At 43.3% G+C, this 19,652-nt stretch overlaps 1 protein-coding gene across 1 annotated transcript in view; it reads right to left on the bottom strand.

Moving 5' to 3' along the window:
* Window positions 1-17,322, bottom strand: part of LOC136645086 (pinopsin-like) — a 36,349-nt gene extending 19,027 nt beyond the window's left edge. Inside the window, exons 1-3 of the mRNA XM_066621337.1 lie at window positions 17,306-17,322; window positions 15,278-15,603; window positions 5,901-6,226 (exon numbers count right to left, since the gene is read on the bottom strand). Of these exons, the coding sequence (XP_066477434.1) occupies window positions 5,901-6,226; window positions 15,278-15,603; window positions 17,306-17,322 (669 nt within the window). The remainder of the gene's footprint in view (window positions 1-5,900; window positions 6,227-15,277; window positions 15,604-17,305) is intronic.
* Between the last annotated feature and the right edge of the window lie 2,330 nt (window positions 17,323-19,652).

Here is a 19,652-nt window from a genome sequence, read left to right as displayed (position 1 = left end):
AGGAGGCTGACTTGGCTTATTGATGTTGGACTTGGATACTCTGACTGATTTACCTGGAATCTGACCTTGGCTTATTGACTTTGGCCTGGATACTCTGACTGACTTTGTGGCTAATGCCTTGTGTCAGCTCTGCCTTGTGGACTGACCTTCTGGTTAATTGATTATCTGGCTCACTAACGGACTACTTGAACAGGCTGTGGGGAGCTGAGGTGTGCTGCTATACCTGGAAGGACTGCTGCCTTAGGAACTGGGTCCCTGCAGTTTAAACAGGCAAGCTACCCTGGTGGTGGAGTCTAGCAGTACTGCTGTAGAGAACTGGGGCAACTGTTGGGGAACGAAAGGGGAGCTAATTAGCTCAGAGTGGGCATAAGTCCCCTACGTGAGGTTTAGATTGGGAATCTGGCAGAACAGCAACAGATCACTAGCAGCATTTCATTTGAGTCAGTGCAACATTTTGCACAGAAAGAAAACTAAGTCACAGGAGAAATATTATTTTGGCATTTCATAATACATCAAACACTAATGAAATATTGTCCATCTGTGGTAAAGACTGGAACCAGATAACTATTTCTGGTTACTATACTAGCCGATAATCCCCGAAGAAAACAACTTCTTCTTGTATGTATCAAGATACAGAATAAGAAATGAGATTTTGGAGCACTGTTGTACATTCCTGGTCTGGATGAATTTTTTAAGGCCATAGTTTTGATGAATTCTACATGAGCCATTTAATAAAAGTATAACAAATCAATTCTATAGAGGACTGTACTTTTTTTAATGGCAGAATATTAAATGCTTGATCTCAAAAACTCTTGGGATGCTGTTTGTAAGATGCTACATAACTAGGTGTGGATACAAGTACAAAATACATGTATCAACTGCAAGAGGCACACACATTTCAGCTGCAACTTTAAACAGCTGCTGTAAACAGCCTTCCAAAAGCATGCTGAGTCACATACTTCTGGAATGTCACTGCAGAGGGCAGAGTGTCCCTGCATGCATTAGTGGAAAACAGAGTGCACAGTGACAAAGGTAGGTTGGCAGGGAGGGTGGAACAGGGTGGGGCAGGCAGAAAGGTGGAGGACTAAGGACATGATGGAGGTGGCAGGGGGTGGCACCAAGCACAGGCGACTTGTGCTAGATACTATTCCCTGTGGCAGCAGCTGGCATATCCCCTTTCTTTCCTCAGACTTCTGCCAGCTAAATAGTTGGTGCATGTGGGTCTCAGAAGACCCATTTGTGGCTTATGTGCAAATAAGGGAAAATATTTTCCCTTACTTCTCCCAAACTGCCCCCTCAACATAGCATGCAGTACAACCTCTTTTGGTGCGGTTGCATGTTATGGTGGGGGAAAGGATAGGATTGAGCTGTTAAGTAAAATTATTCTGATAAAATGTAGTAGTGGTTCTCTGTTGTTGCAAAATATATTGCACATTACAATCACTATCCCATTAAGTTTAATGGTTATGGAGGGATGCAACCCACTACTTTGACATTATGAAATCTTGCAAATCATATCTCAGGTCCTGCAGACACTTATGACATAGATAAAGTGAGACACATGTTGGAATACTCAGGGTTATTTGTCTTTCATAGGATGTTTTAATTTGGTTCAAAGTTTTGCTATCAGCTTGAATATAATAGATGTTACACATGTTATCAGTGGAGAAACCTAGACTTTTTTCACCCATTATCTTCAATTTTCGAAAGCTGATTTAACTAGATAATGCTAAAAGCTTTTCTGAATTGGACTGAATTATTTGGCCCTTCATTCTCTTGACCTGTTCTGTCTTATGTCATTTTCCTGTATCATATAAATAGGTGGTCCTATTTTCCCAGGTACCAAGTAGAAAAAACTAATGTGCTTTTTTTTCTATAATACCCAAGACAACAGTGACCAACCTGAATCTATTACTAATTGAACTAAATGGTAAATGCCATTTCCAAAAGCAAGCCCCAGTTACAGTGGGGACTTTGCCATAAACACCCAAAAAGCATACTGGCACAATGTCAGATTTTGAAAAAGACTGGTAGAAGTCAGGTTTCTATCCTACAAATTTACATCCAGAAGAAAGACTAGATGGTATAAAACATTTTACTAACTTATTTTATACCAGTACTTCTCTGGGGCTTACATTTTAAAAATGACAATCTATCATGACCCACTAGACAAAAAAGTGTTCTAGAAAGAAATATTTATTAATCATAATTAATAAATTATTAAGTAATAAAAATTGGGGTCCTGTGCTTCTGAGGCTGTTAGAGATCTTATATATAGTATGTGTGTGTAGGCATTTGCTTGACTCTCCCTAGAAATTGAGTTCAAGCACAGTTCCCCCAAATCTTTCCAGTCATTCCAGGTAACCCAGAAGGCTGAACTTGAGAGTAAGGTGTACAGTTAGGGACTTCCAGGCCAGACAAAAGACTGAAACTGGGTTCACATGTGATCTACAGCATGCCAATTACTAGAGAAAATTGGAAAATGTGACATTTTAATTTGAAGGTATGAGGATTACCTCATACCAGCTAATGATTTTCTTCTGCAAAGTGAGCAAGGGTGTTTGCAAAGTTCTTTTTTTTCTTTTTCTTTTAATGTTTCAAAAACTGCAAGCACCCACCAAAAATTGGCTCATGACTCACTGGTAGGTCCCGATCCACAGTTTGGGCAACACTGTTTTATACTCTTCAGACAGCCTCAAGACTAATAGGCACAATCCTGGATACATACTCAAATATGAGCTGAGCCTAGGACCACAGGAAAGCTGCCATGTTATTTTACACCATCCATCCAAAGCCTGATTTATTTTTAATTGCAGAGACTAATAAGGCAGCCAGTATGCTTGCCAGATCTGGGTGTTGAACTTAGACCATAAGACCTGGCTTCAAATCCGTGCTTAGCTATGAAGTTTGCTGTAGCTGGTCACTATCTCTGGGCCTAACTACCCCCACAGGGGTGATGAGAGGAGTCCCATGCTGCTTAGAGGAAGGGTAGTGTATAAATGTGAGAAATAGTTTCAGTGGTTTCTTCCACCACTGGTGTCACTCTTCTGCTGGCCACCACTTTTATTTATCAGAAGTTCCCTAGGAACATCACTATCAAGCCAAAAATAAGGTCCCCATAATGTGCTCCAGATTAATGTCTCACCCCTTTAAAATAGTCAAAATGCTCTAGCCAGCTGATACAAATGCAATGGCAAAATTCAGAGTTATTTTAGAGTTACAAGTCAAGGCTTTTTCAGTTGTAAAAGGAAGGATAAAAAAGCACAGGTTTTTTTTTTTCTTCACTCAGGTTCCCCCTTGCCAGCAAAAAAGCTCCAGCCTTACTTTTGTGAAGGCACATTTGCTCAATTTTGGTGAATTCCTTTCTCTCCCTGCAGCCCCCACAGGCCATGTCACATGCTATCCTATTTCACATGCCTATTTCACATTTCCTATTTCAACTTGCAGAAGTGCAGGGAGTGCAAACAGCTGCAGATAAGAAAGGCATGATAAAATCCCCTTCCACAAGCTTCCTTTTGCTTGTTTGTCCCTAATTCCAAGCCACACCTGTGGATTTGCAGGTTGCTTCACAGATAGAAACAAAACTGCAGGGAATACAGAGCTGCTCCATTTACCCTAGCACAGATGTTCCCAAACTCTCTTGTGGAGTTTGGGTCGCTGTAAGTGTGTGCAGGGGAGGGGTGATGATTGTGCTGGCGCTGGGGACAAAAGGGGTTTTTAGACTCACCTGGTGGGCACTATGGCTCTCCTAAGGTCCGGGAAGCATGTGCCCTGCTCTGAAGGGCTCCCCATGCCTCAGAACTGCAAAAAAATGTGATCATGATCCACTTTTGTTTTTGTAATCACATTTTTTAGCAGTTCTGAGGTGCAGGGAGCCCTGCAGAGGGGGCCACGGGCTTCCCAGACGCTCCAGAGAGCCATAGTGAACCCCAGGTGAGTCTTTTAAGACCCTTTTGTCTCTGGTGGTGATGTGGTCATGGCAATTGCATTGCCACCATAGTTCCACCCCTTAAGGGAGCAGTGACAGGGCTTCCCTGGCTGAGGTGTCACAATACCCCAGTTTGGGAACCTCTGCCCTACCTAGCACATCAACTCAGATTTTCACTGAGTATGGTTGCAAGAGGATTGGCAAATGGTACTCTACCTCTTGCCTAATGAACACACAGAAAAAGCAGATTAGGAAGGCTCAATTTTTAAAAATTGGATATTTCCTTCTTATTAACTGCCCAAATCTTAAGGCTACAATCTTATATGCACTTACTTGAGAATAAATACCATTTAATAACTTACTTGAGTAGACATGCATAAGATTGTTCTGTGAATCTACATCTATAGATATTGATACTACCTAGTATACTTACTTGAAACCAGTATACTTACAGACATTTAAGATAATCAGTTTCCTTGAAACAAATTGATAAATCTCTCCTATGAGGAATCTGAACACCATTTGAGCACAGAAGCTATAATCTCCTAGAACCATTTAGATAAATGCTTTTGGCTTTGTGGATTTTTTTTTTAAATCTAAAAGGACATCTGCAAGAAGCAAGCTACGTGAACACAAGAACTTCATGTCCTGCAGTCTCATCTTGGAAAGGTTATGTTTTATGAATGTTTTATGAATAATTCAAGTCCCTTCTGGGCAAGTGTTTAATCCTTGAAGACATTCAGATAATAGCTTTTGCTCCAAAAGGAATCCCCCAGGGTTAGTTCTTGGAGCCTATATCATCTTCTGGCATTTAACATTCTCATTCAGGGCCAATCCTATCTGGTCAAACACCTTGCTCAGATTGGGCTCTTAGGCTTTAGCTGACAAAAAGCATTAACCTGGGAATTTCTGACTCATTGAAATGTACATAAAAATTGAAAGCTTATCTAGTCAATCAATGAATCAATGTCCCAGTCACATTTTATCATTTGTGCCATAGTCCCCAGATTCCAGTTCAAAAACACCAACATACAATATCCAGTTCAGTCCAGTCCAGTTGCATTCTAGCACTGTAGACTTAGAGCCGCCATTTTGGTACAGCATAAGTGCCTTCTGTTTAATCCTTGCCTTCTGCTGTCATTAGAGGCTATGTGACACCCAATCCTGCATACAATTTGGCAGCACAAGTGATAATGGTCTTTTCAACTGAGCATGATGTTAATGTAAGATGTAAGCATAGAGAATGGTTTGGAGGACACGATGTAGTTCTGTTGCTAGAGCCAAGTAGATCTGGCCTGTGAATTGTCTGGATAAGAGACTACCAAGGAACCACATGGAATCAGCCTTGGTTTCTTTAGGTCAGGTAGGATATAAAAAAAATAAACTTAAAGGACACTTGTATAGTTTAAAGAACTATATAAGTGGTACAGCATATCCATTTATGTAATCCAGATATGCTGACACAGTTCAGAACCAACTGCTAACCATTTTCGTATGCAGTAGAAATGCCCCCAAACTCAGTCTTTTTAGAAGAAAGTTCTAAGATTCTTCAGTGATAGAATCCAGGATCAATCCTTTACCATTGACTTCACTGAGGCCCTTTTTGGTCTACTCAGAAGATCTGATGTGTCTAAATCAACATAAATTGTTAATTGCTTGTGGCAGCCAGCATAGAAACTCTCAGCAAATGAAGAAAAGCAGAATATCTACTCTTACAGGACTAGTTGAAAAGGACATGGACCAGCTGGTAATTGGCAAAATTGATTATTTATGTCAATGAAAACTCAGGGCAGCTTACAAAAATGTTTAAAAATACACCTTGAAATCAACAACAGAGGCAAAACAGAGACTTGTTGAGAGAGCAAATTATAGAAAACCTGGGAAAACTGATGAAAAAGCCAAGCCACTAAAAAAGCCTTTTCATAAGTGTCTCTCTCTCAGGCAGAATACAATTGGCCTATGACACACTTACCTGCTTGACAGCATAAAAGAGGCGGGCGTAGCAGTATATCATGACCATTACCGGGATAGCTAAGCAGAATACAAACAGACAGATGATGTAGGACATTGACTGTGGTGTTGCAGAGGTCCATCTGACTGAACAGCTTGTGCCTGCCCCTTCAATTCCATAACTGCTCCAGCCAAGGAGAGGTGGTACAGTCCAAATCAGAGAATAGACCCATGAGCTACCAACTCCGAGCAGGGCCTTCTGGTAGTCAGAGCCACGTTTGTTTGCGAGGGTGAGTGTGCTGTAACGTTCATAAGACAGGATGGCCAGAGATACCAGGGATACAATGCCTGCAACAAGCAAAACAAAAACAAACACAGGATAAATAAGCAGAGACTATCTGTGTTCTTTCACACAGAGCAGGGGTGCCCAAACCCCAGCCCAGGAGCCACTTGAGGCCCTCAGGGACTCCCAATCCAGCCCACAGGGAGCCCCTAGTCTCCAATGAGACTCTAGCCCTCTGGAGATTTATGTTGGGCCAACGCAGACTATAGTAACTACTCTCAGCATGAGGGCGACTATTCATGCATGAGGGCATGAGCTATGGGACAAGGGCTATTTGCTTGCTGTTTCACATCTGTGATGCAGCAGTGGCAGTGAAGGAAAGGCTGGTCTTGCTTTGTGCAAGGCCTTTTATAGGCCTTGAGCTACTACAAGACCATCATTCATTCATATAAGTTCCATCTCCAATATATTCATTTATGTAAATTTATTCAAATTTGAAATGTAAATTAATGCTTTTTTCTTCCAACACAGTGTCAGAGAGATGATGTGGACCACTTGCCAAAAAGTTTGGACACCCCTGACATAGAGTAAAACTTAAAGCATTGATGAGTCCCATCTTGCTTGCAGAATCCTGCAAGCAAGAGAAAGCAAGACATCGTTTTGCACATGACAAGGCCATCAAACAAAACTGAGCCAGCCAGGCTGCGGAATCTCAAACACTTCAAAGTAATTTGTTTTGTATTGACACTGTAGGAACCAAAGGTGAACGATTTTCTCATGCAGTCCCACATGGCTGGGCAGGAGAGCACATGTACTGGTCTTGAATCCACAGAATTTAACATACATAACATGCAGACCAAGCATAGTAACTCTTGTCAAAGAAAGCTCTCAAAATTGCACAGAGGCTGAATGCAAAAGAGCAAATGGTGACCAATATATGTTCCATGACAACTGCGAATTCTTTCATTAAGATGAATTTCTTAAAATTTTCAACATGCTAATAAAAATTTATTTTTCACATTTTCATATTGCCCTTCCTCCGGGAGATATACACAGGGAGCTCAGGGAGGTATACACAATTCCTTCCTTCCTTTTGTCCTCACAACAACCCTGTGAGGTGGGCAAGGCTGAAAGATAGTGGCTGGCCCAAAGTCACCCAAGAAGCTTCATGACTGAATGGGGATTTAAACCTGCCAAGCCTAGCTTACAATGTTTTCATATGACATTTATATTACTTTTGAGCCTCACTTGGGTCATGTGTGTCATTTACGCTCTCATCGTCCCCTGTTCAAGTAGAAAGTAGTTTCATTCACAGATGGGAAGTTTTTCTTGGCCAATTCTCCTAAGAGTAGTCCAGTGAACCTTAATGGATGCCATTTCAGAAATCTCCCTTAGAGCAAGAAGAAGGCTCTGCGGGCTATGTGTCCGGATCCTAGTTCATGACGGCCATTTCAAGAATCATGTAGGAAAATGCTCACCGAATTGCTTTGAAAAAATTATAGTATGTTTTAAGTGTTTAGTTGGAATAAGGCAGGACATATGGCTAGCTGAAATGTAAGACTAAATATGCTGTAGCATTAATGAACCAGATTTATTAAGGAAACTGCCATCACTTGAACACTTATAAGTATAGTACCCCATCACTTCTCTGGCTAAATGCTCAGTTTAGAACACAAGGGATAGTGCTTTTATTTTGAATGTAAGAAATAATCGTGTTTTCAACGGTAGATAAATGTTTACCATTAGTTACTCAAAAAGCAGGGCCGAGACAGAGTATTTAGTAGAACATGAAATAGCACAAAAGAAATAGGTGAAGCAAGTCAAAGATATGTAAAGTTCACCGATATGGCTTGTTATGAATTCCTGAGCAAGATACATGACCAGATCTGGCAATCTCTTTGGAAAAATCAGAGCAAAAGCCTGGTTCTACTCAAACAGATGCACTGTTGTTCAAGAAGCTGTTCCTGAAATTAGCTAGAATTCTTCTAGCTAATTCTACTTTCAGCATGAAGCTGCTAAGTTAGCCTGATTTTGCAATTTCTTGGCTAAACTTTGGTTGACTAGTCTCTTGCTTAAAATCCTATGTTCTTTGGAAAAAATAGCATATGGCTACAAGTATTTGCTCCACAAGGTTAGTTACCAGAGGTGGTCAAATAATCACTCCATGTTTCTCCACTAGCAAATGCCATCTAAAACAAAAGTATGAATTCATGCACGAATTTAGCTATAAACCACCAATGAATCAAATAATTTGAGAGCCTTTCATTCATTCTTATCCACCATCAAATCACTTTGATTCATCCTCCGAATATGCATATAAATTTGGTAAATCTGATTTAATATGAAGTCTGTGGAGGGTGCCAATAATGCTCACTCAGTGCTATGAATATTCAGGGGATGAATCAAACTTCTCTGCCCTGACACTGGATACAAAGAGTTTAAGGGGAATTTTTCCCATGCATCCACCTTCCTTTGTCATTTTGGCATATCCTTATTTCCATAAAATTGCCCACAGAGCAACCCTACCACAGCCAAGGAGTCAATCCAGGGCTACGCCAGCTGTGCAACAGACAGTTTAATGGTTGCAGCTTTCATTTTATTATTGCTAAACAATCACGTTCTTTATATTTATATAGAAAGGAGAAGTAAAAATATCAGAAACAAACTATGCTTTATACCTAGCTTACAGCCCAATCCTGAGCTGTCCGGGGTGCGTGGCTGCAGCAGCACCGAAAATGGCTGCCACCACATCCTGCGCATCCAAGGCACCCGCCTGCGGCACTTTGGGAGAAGGGGACTTTTGTCCCCTTCCCCATGGTAAGCGCAGTAGCCCCGCAATAGGGCTACTCAATTCACAGCCAACCCAAAGGTGGGCAGTGAATCAAGAACCTCCGTGTAAGGTGGTGAGCCCTACACGGAGGCTTTGGATCCGGTGGAGCAAAGTCCTGCCTCCCTCCCTCCCCCCGGAACACCTCCACTGCCCTCTCCCCTCTTCCCTGACACGCCTCATCCCCCCCTCCACCCACCCTCCACTCACCTCCCCCCTTTCCAGAACGCTTCCTCCCTGACTCCTCCCACACCCCTGCTTACCTCTCTGCTGCTCAGCGGTCCACGTGACCGCCTAGTGGCAGAGGTCGGGTGCCTACCTGGCGCCAGCCAGCACTGGGCTACCACCGGCACTCACCCAGCGGTAAGACCCGCAAATGTGCCTTACAACACATTTGTGACAATGCGCGCCAGTGGTGAGCCAGCGTGCCAAGTCCAGAATTAGGCTCTTCGCTGGGCTAGTTGCATGCCACCATGGCCTTTGATTGTGTTTTAAAACTGGAGCAACCAAATGATATGTCCCACATGTAATGAATGGCTTTCTAAAGGAGGAAAAATGATTTGTTCACTTTCAAGCAATTATTTGTAGACATGCCACTTTCATGATAATTTAAACTCTTTATAGCATAATTTCTGTTAAAGGACAGTTATCCAACAATATAAGTCAGCTCATATTGTGTATTGTGCACATGTGAGTAGACTCAAACCACTCCCAGACTTTTTACACTAAGAAATTTTTTACACCTTTTACACTAAGAAACAAAATGCATAAGCAAGGAGATTACAACAATGGCCAGGACTGCTTCAATACCCCCCCCCCCAAAAAAATTCATTGGAACCATCCTCATGTTCTTAAAGATGGCCCAAATCACAACCTAATGGTAAAAGTTCAATAGACTGCATTCTTTTGTATTGTATAGTACTTCATAGTAAAACAGAATCCAACTAATGAAGCTAGTGGGATACATCTATAGTTTTGTCACAGGCAGGGTCAAGCGTGCCATGGCAGCAATTTGAAACAGTTGCATGGAGTGACACTATCACAACACCAATATGACCCCACTCATTTGTCCTACAGGGAAGTACCAAAATCCTGCCAGACCAACTGAGGGGCCAGTCATGGGTTGGCTTCAAAAGACCCAAACCAGCTAACAGCCCCATCTTAACCAACTTTCCACTGCCAATGTAACCACAATGCAGCCCCAAAGTAAGGGAACAAATGTTCCCTTTCCAGCATCGTCCAGGAGCCTCCTGGCATGCAGGCCCGGGCAACGCAAACACATCACTCCCTTGCATCACCATGTGCTTCTGGAATGGCTACATTTTAGAGCCAAACGAATTCTAGGTTGGACAGGTGGGTGGGCCCAACTTTGCAGCACTTGCCACTTTCAGCAACAAAACTGCAGCCCCTGCAGAGAGCCTGGGAAACACCTGGAGAGTTGCGGATGGGGGGGCACACAGCCCCAGTTGCCCCCATGTGCCACTGCTCTCTTGGACATCCCCCTGCAGCCTGCCATCCAGGCCCTCGCCAGCCACCTGCTTCATCCACCACTGTCCCTTACCTTGAGGAGTCCTCTGTGATTGCCTTCCCACCACAGAACACAGTGCATGCCGCAAAGGCACTTCTGCACCAGTATTGGAAACTTGGTTAGGACTGGGTTGTAAGTTAGCCCAAAGGTAGTCTGCCACCACCAACTAGTTACTGCTAATCCTTAAACCCAGAGAAGTTAAAAGGCCTTTAGGCATCCCAGCTATTTAGAGGAACAGAAGCACTCAAGTGTCAGAACTCCTCCTCCTCCTGAGCCCTGGCGACAAGATTTAGTAGAGCAGCATTGGGATCAGTACCAGATTTAATAAACCAGGATTCCCCCACCAAAAATCACATACAGGTCGTGCCTCGTTATCCACAGGGATTCCATTCCGGAACACCCAGTGAATAAAAAAAAAATCAGTGGATACCAAATGAGTGGAAAAATAGTTTTAAAGACCCACTTCCAGGTTTCTTGCCCCTTTATTGCCACCACAGAATCCATAGACACTGTACCACATTCAGCCACTAGATGGGGTGAATAACAAAATCAAAGGGAATGAGATTAACAGCGCAAAGGTAGGAAATTGGATTTCGATGCTTTTTTTCCCTTGTTACATTTAAAGATGGACCTTGGTAGTCCAATCAGTGGTGAGTCAAATCAGTGGGCACCAAGGTCCCACCTGTACTACTGTAAAGATTAAGAATTTGTTAAAATAAGACATAAAACATTAAGACTCTCATAATCCTGATATGGGAATTATACAGAAACAGAACAGACAACAATAAAGCTAAACTCCTAACACAGGTTAACCTCACCATAGCTCCTGAGCATGTGAAGAAAGCTTAACTACTAACCCACCCCCAGCATGGCTGGCTGCTCCGCTGCATTCAATAATGGAAGACAACTAAGCACACTACAGAAATGGTCTTTTATACCTGTGAAGTGCCTTTGGAGAAAACCTAACCAATTAAAAAAGGTAGGATCATGTAATATCTCCAGGCAGATTGCATCAGATACATGTCAAGAGGCTTTAACCAGCCTTAGACCACAGAACATTCTAGATCAGTGTTTCTCAAACTGTGGGTCGGGGCCCACTAGGTGGGTCGCGAGCCAATTTCAGGTGGGTCCCCATTCATTTCAATATTTTGTTTTAATATATTAGACTTGATGCTACCATGGTAGGTGACTGCATCTGGGGAAATGTTACAGCTCTGTACTTTTAACAGGCTAATACGTATATGCTTTTAACAATTATAGTAAATGGGACTTACTCCTGGGTAAGTGTGGGTAGGATTGCAGCCTAGATTGTTAAAAATTTTCCTGCTTGATGATGTCACTTCCAGTCGTAAGATCACTTCCGGTGGTTCCTGACAGATTTTCATTCTAAAAAAGTGGGTCCCGGTACTAAACATCTGGGAACCACTGTTCTAGATGACTGTGTCAAAAGGACTATTCAGTAGTGATTTGCCTGCTCCATTCCTGAAACAAGGTTGCCAGTTTGTAATTAGCAGTCCCAGCTACTTGGCCTTGGGAGTCTCACAGCCTAGATAACACAGGTATCTCTTCTTGAGAATCTTTCCAATTTCTTCTTTGCATCTAAAAGTATATAGTTGAAAATGGACAGAAATCATGACAATAATAAAACAAATGCTGTTGTGCCTTACACACAACTATTAGACAGCAGGTTCCTTGGTGTTTCTATTTCAACTTTTGTAGCCACAGTTTATACATTTGGGTACAATGACTTTTAGTTCTTACGTGACAGACTGAGTTGTGTATAAGCAGGACTGGTTTAGAAACTGAACAAATAGGGCATATCTATGTGCAGCAAACTGAAGGCAGCAGTGATATAGTTAAAGAGTAGTCCTAACAGGGGCTCATCATTACTAACAGGACTCTTTTCTTCTCTCCAGAAAAAGATACTGTACTCAGAAAGAAAAGAGTCAAAATGATATAGTTCAGGGGTTCCAAATGGAGCCCCCAGAAGCCATTTATCCAGCCTCTGTAATAACCGAGTCTTCCAGCTTGAAAATTGGTCTCTCTCATATCATATCTTCTGTCATTTGTAGTGAATCATTTTTTTAGATTGGGAGCCCTTTTGGGACAGGGGGCCATTAATTGTTTGATTCTCTTTGTAAACCGCTTTGTGAACTTTTCATTGAAAAGTGGTATATAAATAATGGAAAAATCCATTACGGGTTACAAGCCATGATGTGTATGTGCAACCTCCTTATTTTAGAAATGGGCTATGTCAGATGCAAGGAAGGGCAGCTCAGGCCAGGGTGAACAGGTCTCTTGTTATCTGGTGTGCTCCCTGGGGCATTTGGTGGGCCACTGTGAGATACAGGAAGCTGGACTAGATGGGCCTATGGCCTGATCCAGCAGGGCTGTTCTTATGTAAATACTGTTAATAATTATTAACCAGTTTCTATGCAAGAACAAAATGCTTATTTCCAGCTGTCATCTGCGTAATGATGTCACTTTCTGCCTAATGATATCATGTGTTACCCTTAAGAGGCACTGACATCTGTATGAAACGAGTTTGACATCCCTGATATAGGGCCCGATCCTGATGGGCTTGCGCCAGCCCACTGCCAGCACACATTGTCACAAACATGCTGTAAGGTACGCCTGTGACAGTTAGCGCCAGTCCAGCACAGGAGCTGGCTCAGTGCAAGCCTGCGCTGGGCCAGCCAGACACTGCCCAGCACCTTGGGCCAGCACCAGGTGGTGGAACGGTAAGTCAGGACAGGGAAGGGGGTGTTCCAGGGTGGGGAGAGGATGGGGAAGGTGTGGCTGGGGAGGGAGCTGGGTGGAGATGGCTGCAGGCCCTGCTGCCATATCCTATCCCTCCTCCTGGCCCAACTTACCCAAAACAGGTCTCTTCAAACCTGTGCCTATTGAGCGGGCACAGATCCAAGGAGATCCAACAGGGCTGCCTGGTCACTACATGGCATAAGGGAGCATAAACTCTCTTATGCTGACTAACCCTGGTTGTGCTTCCCAGTCCCTTGGGATGCAGTAGCCATTTTGGTGCCACTGCACTCCAGGCGGTGGAAAGCTTAGGATTGGGCTGATAGTTAGTTGCCATGATATAGTTAGTTCAGGTAGAAAAATATACACAGTACCACTTAATTTGGAAAAACATGCAGTTGAGATTTTTTCAAATTATATGCCCACACTTGAAATAAAATTGAGGTGCGTGCGTGCGTGCGTGTGAGAGAGAAAGAACCCTATTTATTTTGATAGAGAAAGGAAGAAGTATTGCAAAGCTTTTCCTATTTTCTCCTTGCTGAGTGGAAGTGGGTAAACAAAATACTGGCATTTTTATGAAGTGCATAAACAAAATACTAGCTGGCATTTTTAGTTAGCAAACACAAATTAATATCAAGCTGATCTATGCAAATCTTTCTCCTTGATGGATGTGGATTGTCACAAAGTACAAGGACTGCTGAAGTTGTAGAGAAGTCATCAGTTGGCTTCACTGTATCACTGAACAATCACTATTCAGCCCAAAACAAGTTGAAAAGTTCACCTTGGGTGATGGGCTGGGAGAGTTGGCAAGCGCTCAGAGGAGGCCCCATACTCCACCAGCTCCCCCAGCCCACCTCTTTATGCAGACTTCTGCTCTCAGCACTCCCTGTGCTGGCTGCTGGAAGAAGCAGTGACAGCACAGGATGTCACAGAAACAGGTAACTGGTGGGGTAGGGGAATGGGCAAAAAAATGGAGCAGTGGGCTCAGGTGACAGTTTAACAGGAGCAGTACATACTATCATGGGCTGGCTAACCATCAGCTAGCTGCTTTGCCATAGTTTGAGTAGTCACTGTGGATTTAGTGTTGTCAGGAGTGCCAGCAGTACAACAACCCACATACATAAAGGCCAAGCAGGTGGAAAGTTGTGGTAGAAGGGAAATGGCATATTCAGAAGGACAGTGCTTAATCCTTAATCTGCAACCTATTGCTCTTTTCCACTTTTTTTTTCCTGTAGCATGGAAATCATGTCCTTAGAACTACAGCAGGGCAGCAACATTTGGCAGATTCAGACCTGTTATAGAACATCTAATCTATTCCTAAACCGATGGGCAGGAGGTATGGTCCAGAGACCAGAGACTGAGGACCCAATCCTTTCCAATTTTCCACCACCAATGCAGCTGCAATGGAGCCTGACAGTAAAGGAACAAAAGTTTCTCTGTGACTGCCATCCCACCAAAGGATGCAGTGCACGCCCCATTGGCACTGCTGCACCAGCCCTGGAAAATTGGATAGGAGTGGGGCCTGAGCTGCCTGAAGCCTGCTTGAAGCTAAGCAGGAGCAATGTGATTTGAGTCTGGAAGGGAGGTGACCAGAAGAATGATAACAACTGGAGATCCCCTGCTTGGCATGATTTGTGGTTGTCTGCAGAAGTTCAAGGCATGTGATATAGCTAAGAGAGATTATTATACCATGGAAGGAAAACATCTGAAGGGTTCTATATACAGAGCAATACTGTAAAGATCCTTATCAGGGCATCCTGCCTATGTAAACTGCCTTAAGTAATATCCAATGAAAAAGGTGGTATATAAATAAATAAGAATATGTTCAGAATACATATGCTCATTAAACATTTGATTTAAAGCTTGGAAAAAAAGAATAAATGGTCACATCAAACATCAAGATAACCTACAAGGGAAGAGTACAATATTCATTATGTTCCAAAATGCTTCTTTTAATACAAGTTATTACCAAAGCGGAGAAGTTTCAAAATTTTGAACTCTTACCAAAACAAGAATTGACAAAGCCATACCATCTGCAGCCATGGTCTCCTCCAATCCATCTACCATAGATGCTGGATGCAAAACTAAACGTAGTCCCAGAGATACAGACCAGCATGTCACTGGCACTGATGTTCAAAAGCAGCATGTTCACAGGGTTGCGCAATGTTTTAAACTTACAGAAGAGAATGAGGACTATCAAGTTATTTAAGAAACCAAAAATTAATATGAAGCCAAGAAAAACTGCCACTATTGTGTGCCCAGTTCTAGAAAGGCCAATTCTTTGTTCATCTGTTGACATGCTCAGGTTGAATGTCAAGTTGGCATTAATTCTGGACATCACAATAAGTGATATAATATTGAAGAGCCTTATTTCCAGATCTGCCCCCTGCTGAAGGTAGTCACTTTTCCATTACCAAATTATTGCCCTTGTTTTAAAGGTAAGTCAGTTACGACATACCATTAACTTGTATTGTGCTGCACAATCCAAAAACACATTTGCTTTGCTTTTTGTGCAATTTATGGTCTGTGTAGAACAAAGATTCTGTCACTCTGAAGTGCAATCACAAAAAGAATAATTTCAGCATGCCCTTGTTAGATTGAAGACGATGCTTTTCAAAGCCGCACAGAAATAGTTGCTTTTTTTAAACTTCCAATTCCAAAAGGTATTTTTCCTAATAACGTACTGCTGCCATCCAAGGTTCACTCTCTCATCCTAGTTCTTTCATCCTGCATATAAGAAAAAGAAAACAATCATTACAGTCAAGCAAGACATTATCTCCCCGCTGTTTTGCTACATATTTCAGAAATCTAGTAATCCATTTTTATTTGGAACTGGAATTTAATCTCTTCTGTTGTTACACCTCCTGGACACAAACAGTTTCACTGAAGATGCTCATTTTATGTATTAGTCTGAAATATTTCTTTTCATTCATTTACACAGCACAAGCCTTGCTGTACTATCAGAACAGGTAACAATTGTTTTAATGGAGGAAAATGGTAAAAGATACTTAAACAATTTCTGCCTAGTGTTGCATATATGCAACAGAAGATAAAATGTGTACACCTGTGGGCTGGGCAGAAATGGGTTAAATTTAACCAACTTGAAAATAAAGGCTGCAATACTACACACATTTACTTGTGAGTAACTTCCACTGGAACTTACTTCTGAATGCACAGGATTGTGCTTAAAGGTATTCATCCTAAATCTGGCCACTAAATTCCAGTCCAAATTAAAAGGGTCAAAAACTTCCAGAATATATGCTAATCATTAGTAAAACAAGGATAACAGTTTTAAAACTGTAGAACAACCCATGAATACACTAATTTACGTTCTCATCATCTGAACTTGACAAACGGGTGGCAATAATTTGTCCTCACAGCAACAAGTGGACAGATCTGTTTTTTAGATGTAATGTTCCCAGGCTATCATATAGGACTTGATACGTCAACACCAAATCTCTACACTGAACCCAGGAGGCTATTTACAATATTTACAGACTGCTTTTCTACTAAAAGAAATATCCAACACACTTTATAATTGTCAGGTCAAATGAAACACAGGCACCTTAATCAAATACCCTGTAAAAATCAATTCGACAAAAGGAACAGAATCAAGGATTACCAGCTAAAAACCTTCAAAAATTAAAAAAGAGGCATTAACCTGTTGTCTAGAATCACACCACCAACTTCAGCAGGTACGAAGGTATGTCATCAGCTTCAAGGTGGACCACATGTTGAGTGTGTGTGTGTGCATGTGCAAACATAAGGCTTACTACCCTTTCCCTTAACACTTAAGGCTTACTACTCACAAGAAAAGAAAGGTGGTGTAAAGTGGAATCAAGCAGGAACCCTGTGGCTGCCTCTCACTCCTCCTGCCCGATGTTAGCACCAGAAGCTGGATCTGGGGCGGCTTTAGGTTGCCATCCTAGCCACACTTACCTGGGAGTAAGCTCCATTGACTATAATGAGACTTACTTTTGAGTAGACATGCCATAGGCTTGGGCTCTCGGCTGCCATCCTATCCACACTTACCTGGGAGTAAACTCCATCGGCTATGATAAGACTTCCTTCTGAGCAGACATGCACAGGCTTGGGCTCTCAGCTGCTATCCTAGCCACACTTCCCAGAGAGTAAGCCCTATGGACGTGACTTACTTCTGAGTAGACATGCGTAGGGTCGGGCCCTTAGCTTCTTCCCAAGGCGTCACCCTGGCGCAGAGCGGCTCCGGCTGTCGCTTGTGGAGGGCGAAGCCCAGCGTTGTCCCTCTCCAGAGTTCTGCTGTCCAGCCAAGCAGAGCGGGGGAGTTCACCTCTTTCTCCCCGGCACTTGGCTGAGGCAAGAGAGCCACCCCTCCTTGTGAAGGACCCCCCCCCAGGTCGCGCCTGCCCCCTGTCCAGCTCACCCGCTGCACACTGACCCTTGACTGACACACTGAAGCGCGATGGCGCGCTTGGAGAAGAGGCTGCTGGAGCAAGGGGGGCCCCGGGGACAGAGAGCTCTGCGCCTCCCCCGATACACACCGAAGAAAACCCGGGGGTCCCTCCCGACCGGCGAGGCAGCAGCGCGCTGCAGACTTGCCCGCTTCTTCTGCGGAGCCGGGGGCGCTCCCTGGGCAGCCGCCGCGCCAGCCCGCCACAACTTCCTCAAGCGCCACCCTTGAAGGGGAGGCGCGCCTGAAAGAGGCGGGGTCGCCTGCCTGGGCAAGGAGCGGGCGTGCTGGGGGGTCCTTTGCGCGCCTTCGGTCCCCGCACTGGGGGAGGGGGAACTCAACCCGGGTGCGAACAAGGACTTGTGGTGTGTGCGCGCAGCGTGACCAGGCACAGAGGAAGACAGAGTGCCTAGACCTTAAACCCAGTGGGTCTTACACATTTAGCACCAGGACCCACCTTTTAGAATGCGAATTTGGCAGGACCCACTGGGAGTGATGTCATGACCAGAAGTGACATCATCAAGCAGGAAAGCCTTTTACAATCCTAACCATACTTACCCAGGAGTAAGTCCCATTGACTATCATTGTTCAAGAACATACATAGTAACCTGTTCAAAGTACAGGTCTGTAACATTTCCCCCAATGCAGTCACATACCATGGTAGCATCAAGTCTAATATATGAAAAATAAAATATTGAAGTGAATGGGGACCCATCTGAAATTGGTTCACAACCCACAATTTGGGAAACACTACCTTTAACCAATGTATACATGATGCAGGTGCAGTTTAACACGGAAGGGTTTAAAAAGCTGCACCTGTCCACATTCCCTCTTCTATACAAAGGTTAAAGGTAGAGGCACTTGGTCTGGTCACGCTGGTGTATGGCTGCTTACTATGTCTCTTAACTGTGTGGCAATTGGTTTCCCCTCACACATCTGGGATTATGGGGCAGGGGGTTGCTGGGAGGTTATGCTAATTCATTTAAAATCGTGGGAAGACCCTGCCAGTCCCTGAGGGATGGCCTGTATTAGTTGTGCACGTGTTGCCAGCATAGATTTCCCTGGGCTCCCGCTTCCTCACTTCACCTGATCTCTCCCTCTTCAGACTTCAGCTCTCGCCTCATGAACCATCTGTGGCACCTTGGAGAACAACTGGCTTACCCAGCACACAGTAGCACACTGAACTTCAACAAGTGGATTGTCATGCATGCCCAACCCAAAATCACATCTCTATTTTCTTTTCTTTTTTAATGTTCAGGATTATTTTTTAATAAGTTTTTTTAAAAAAATTTCTCATTGTCCACTTTGTTTTTGACTGTAGCAACAGCAGCACCTTTAGACCTGGTCTGAGAATACAAGATCAGTTATGCAGACATAGAGTTCCCCTAGATTAATTTCAAAATAACCCTAGCCTAGAAACACACATATGTGCTCTGCCTCTATAGTAGGGTAGCGAGAGGAGGTGCTAAGCACTAAGTTTGTATGGTGGCTCACTGCGCAAGTGCAAGTGGCCTCTCCCCATCCTCTTCACAGCCATTCTGAGTTGCTAAATGCCTCCATTTTGCTAGATGCCTCCATTTTGCTCTAGTGTCCCAAAATGACTCTGAAGGGGAGGGGGAGAGGCTGCTTACATGCCACAGTGAGGCACCCTGCAAAACTTTGTGCTTTGCACCCCCTCTAGCTACGTGACTACCTCTAGACCTCATGCATACATTCCTCATCTCTGACTTACTCATCAGGAGTGGCATTTCAAGTTTCTGGAAGGGCATGAACCAAAAACTTTGGAGTGGAGCAAGGCTAGTAAGAAATGCAGGGAAGCTCGAACGGGAAGCTCGAACATGTATTTTTGGATATCTGAGGGATTAAATTATGAAGTACATTTTGGTAGGACTGGTGGTTACATCTTCTGTGCCATAACAATAGGTGGTTTTGAGGAATGTTTCTGAAGTA

Source organism: Tiliqua scincoides, chromosome 3, assembly GCF_035046505.1.
Source record: "Tiliqua scincoides isolate rTilSci1 chromosome 3, rTilSci1.hap2, whole genome shotgun sequence".
NCBI classification, from domain to species: domain Eukaryota; kingdom Metazoa; phylum Chordata; class Lepidosauria; order Squamata; family Scincidae; genus Tiliqua; species Tiliqua scincoides.
The sequence above is the reverse complement of the archived record's forward strand: the minus strand, read 5'-3'. Positions and strand labels throughout refer to the sequence as shown.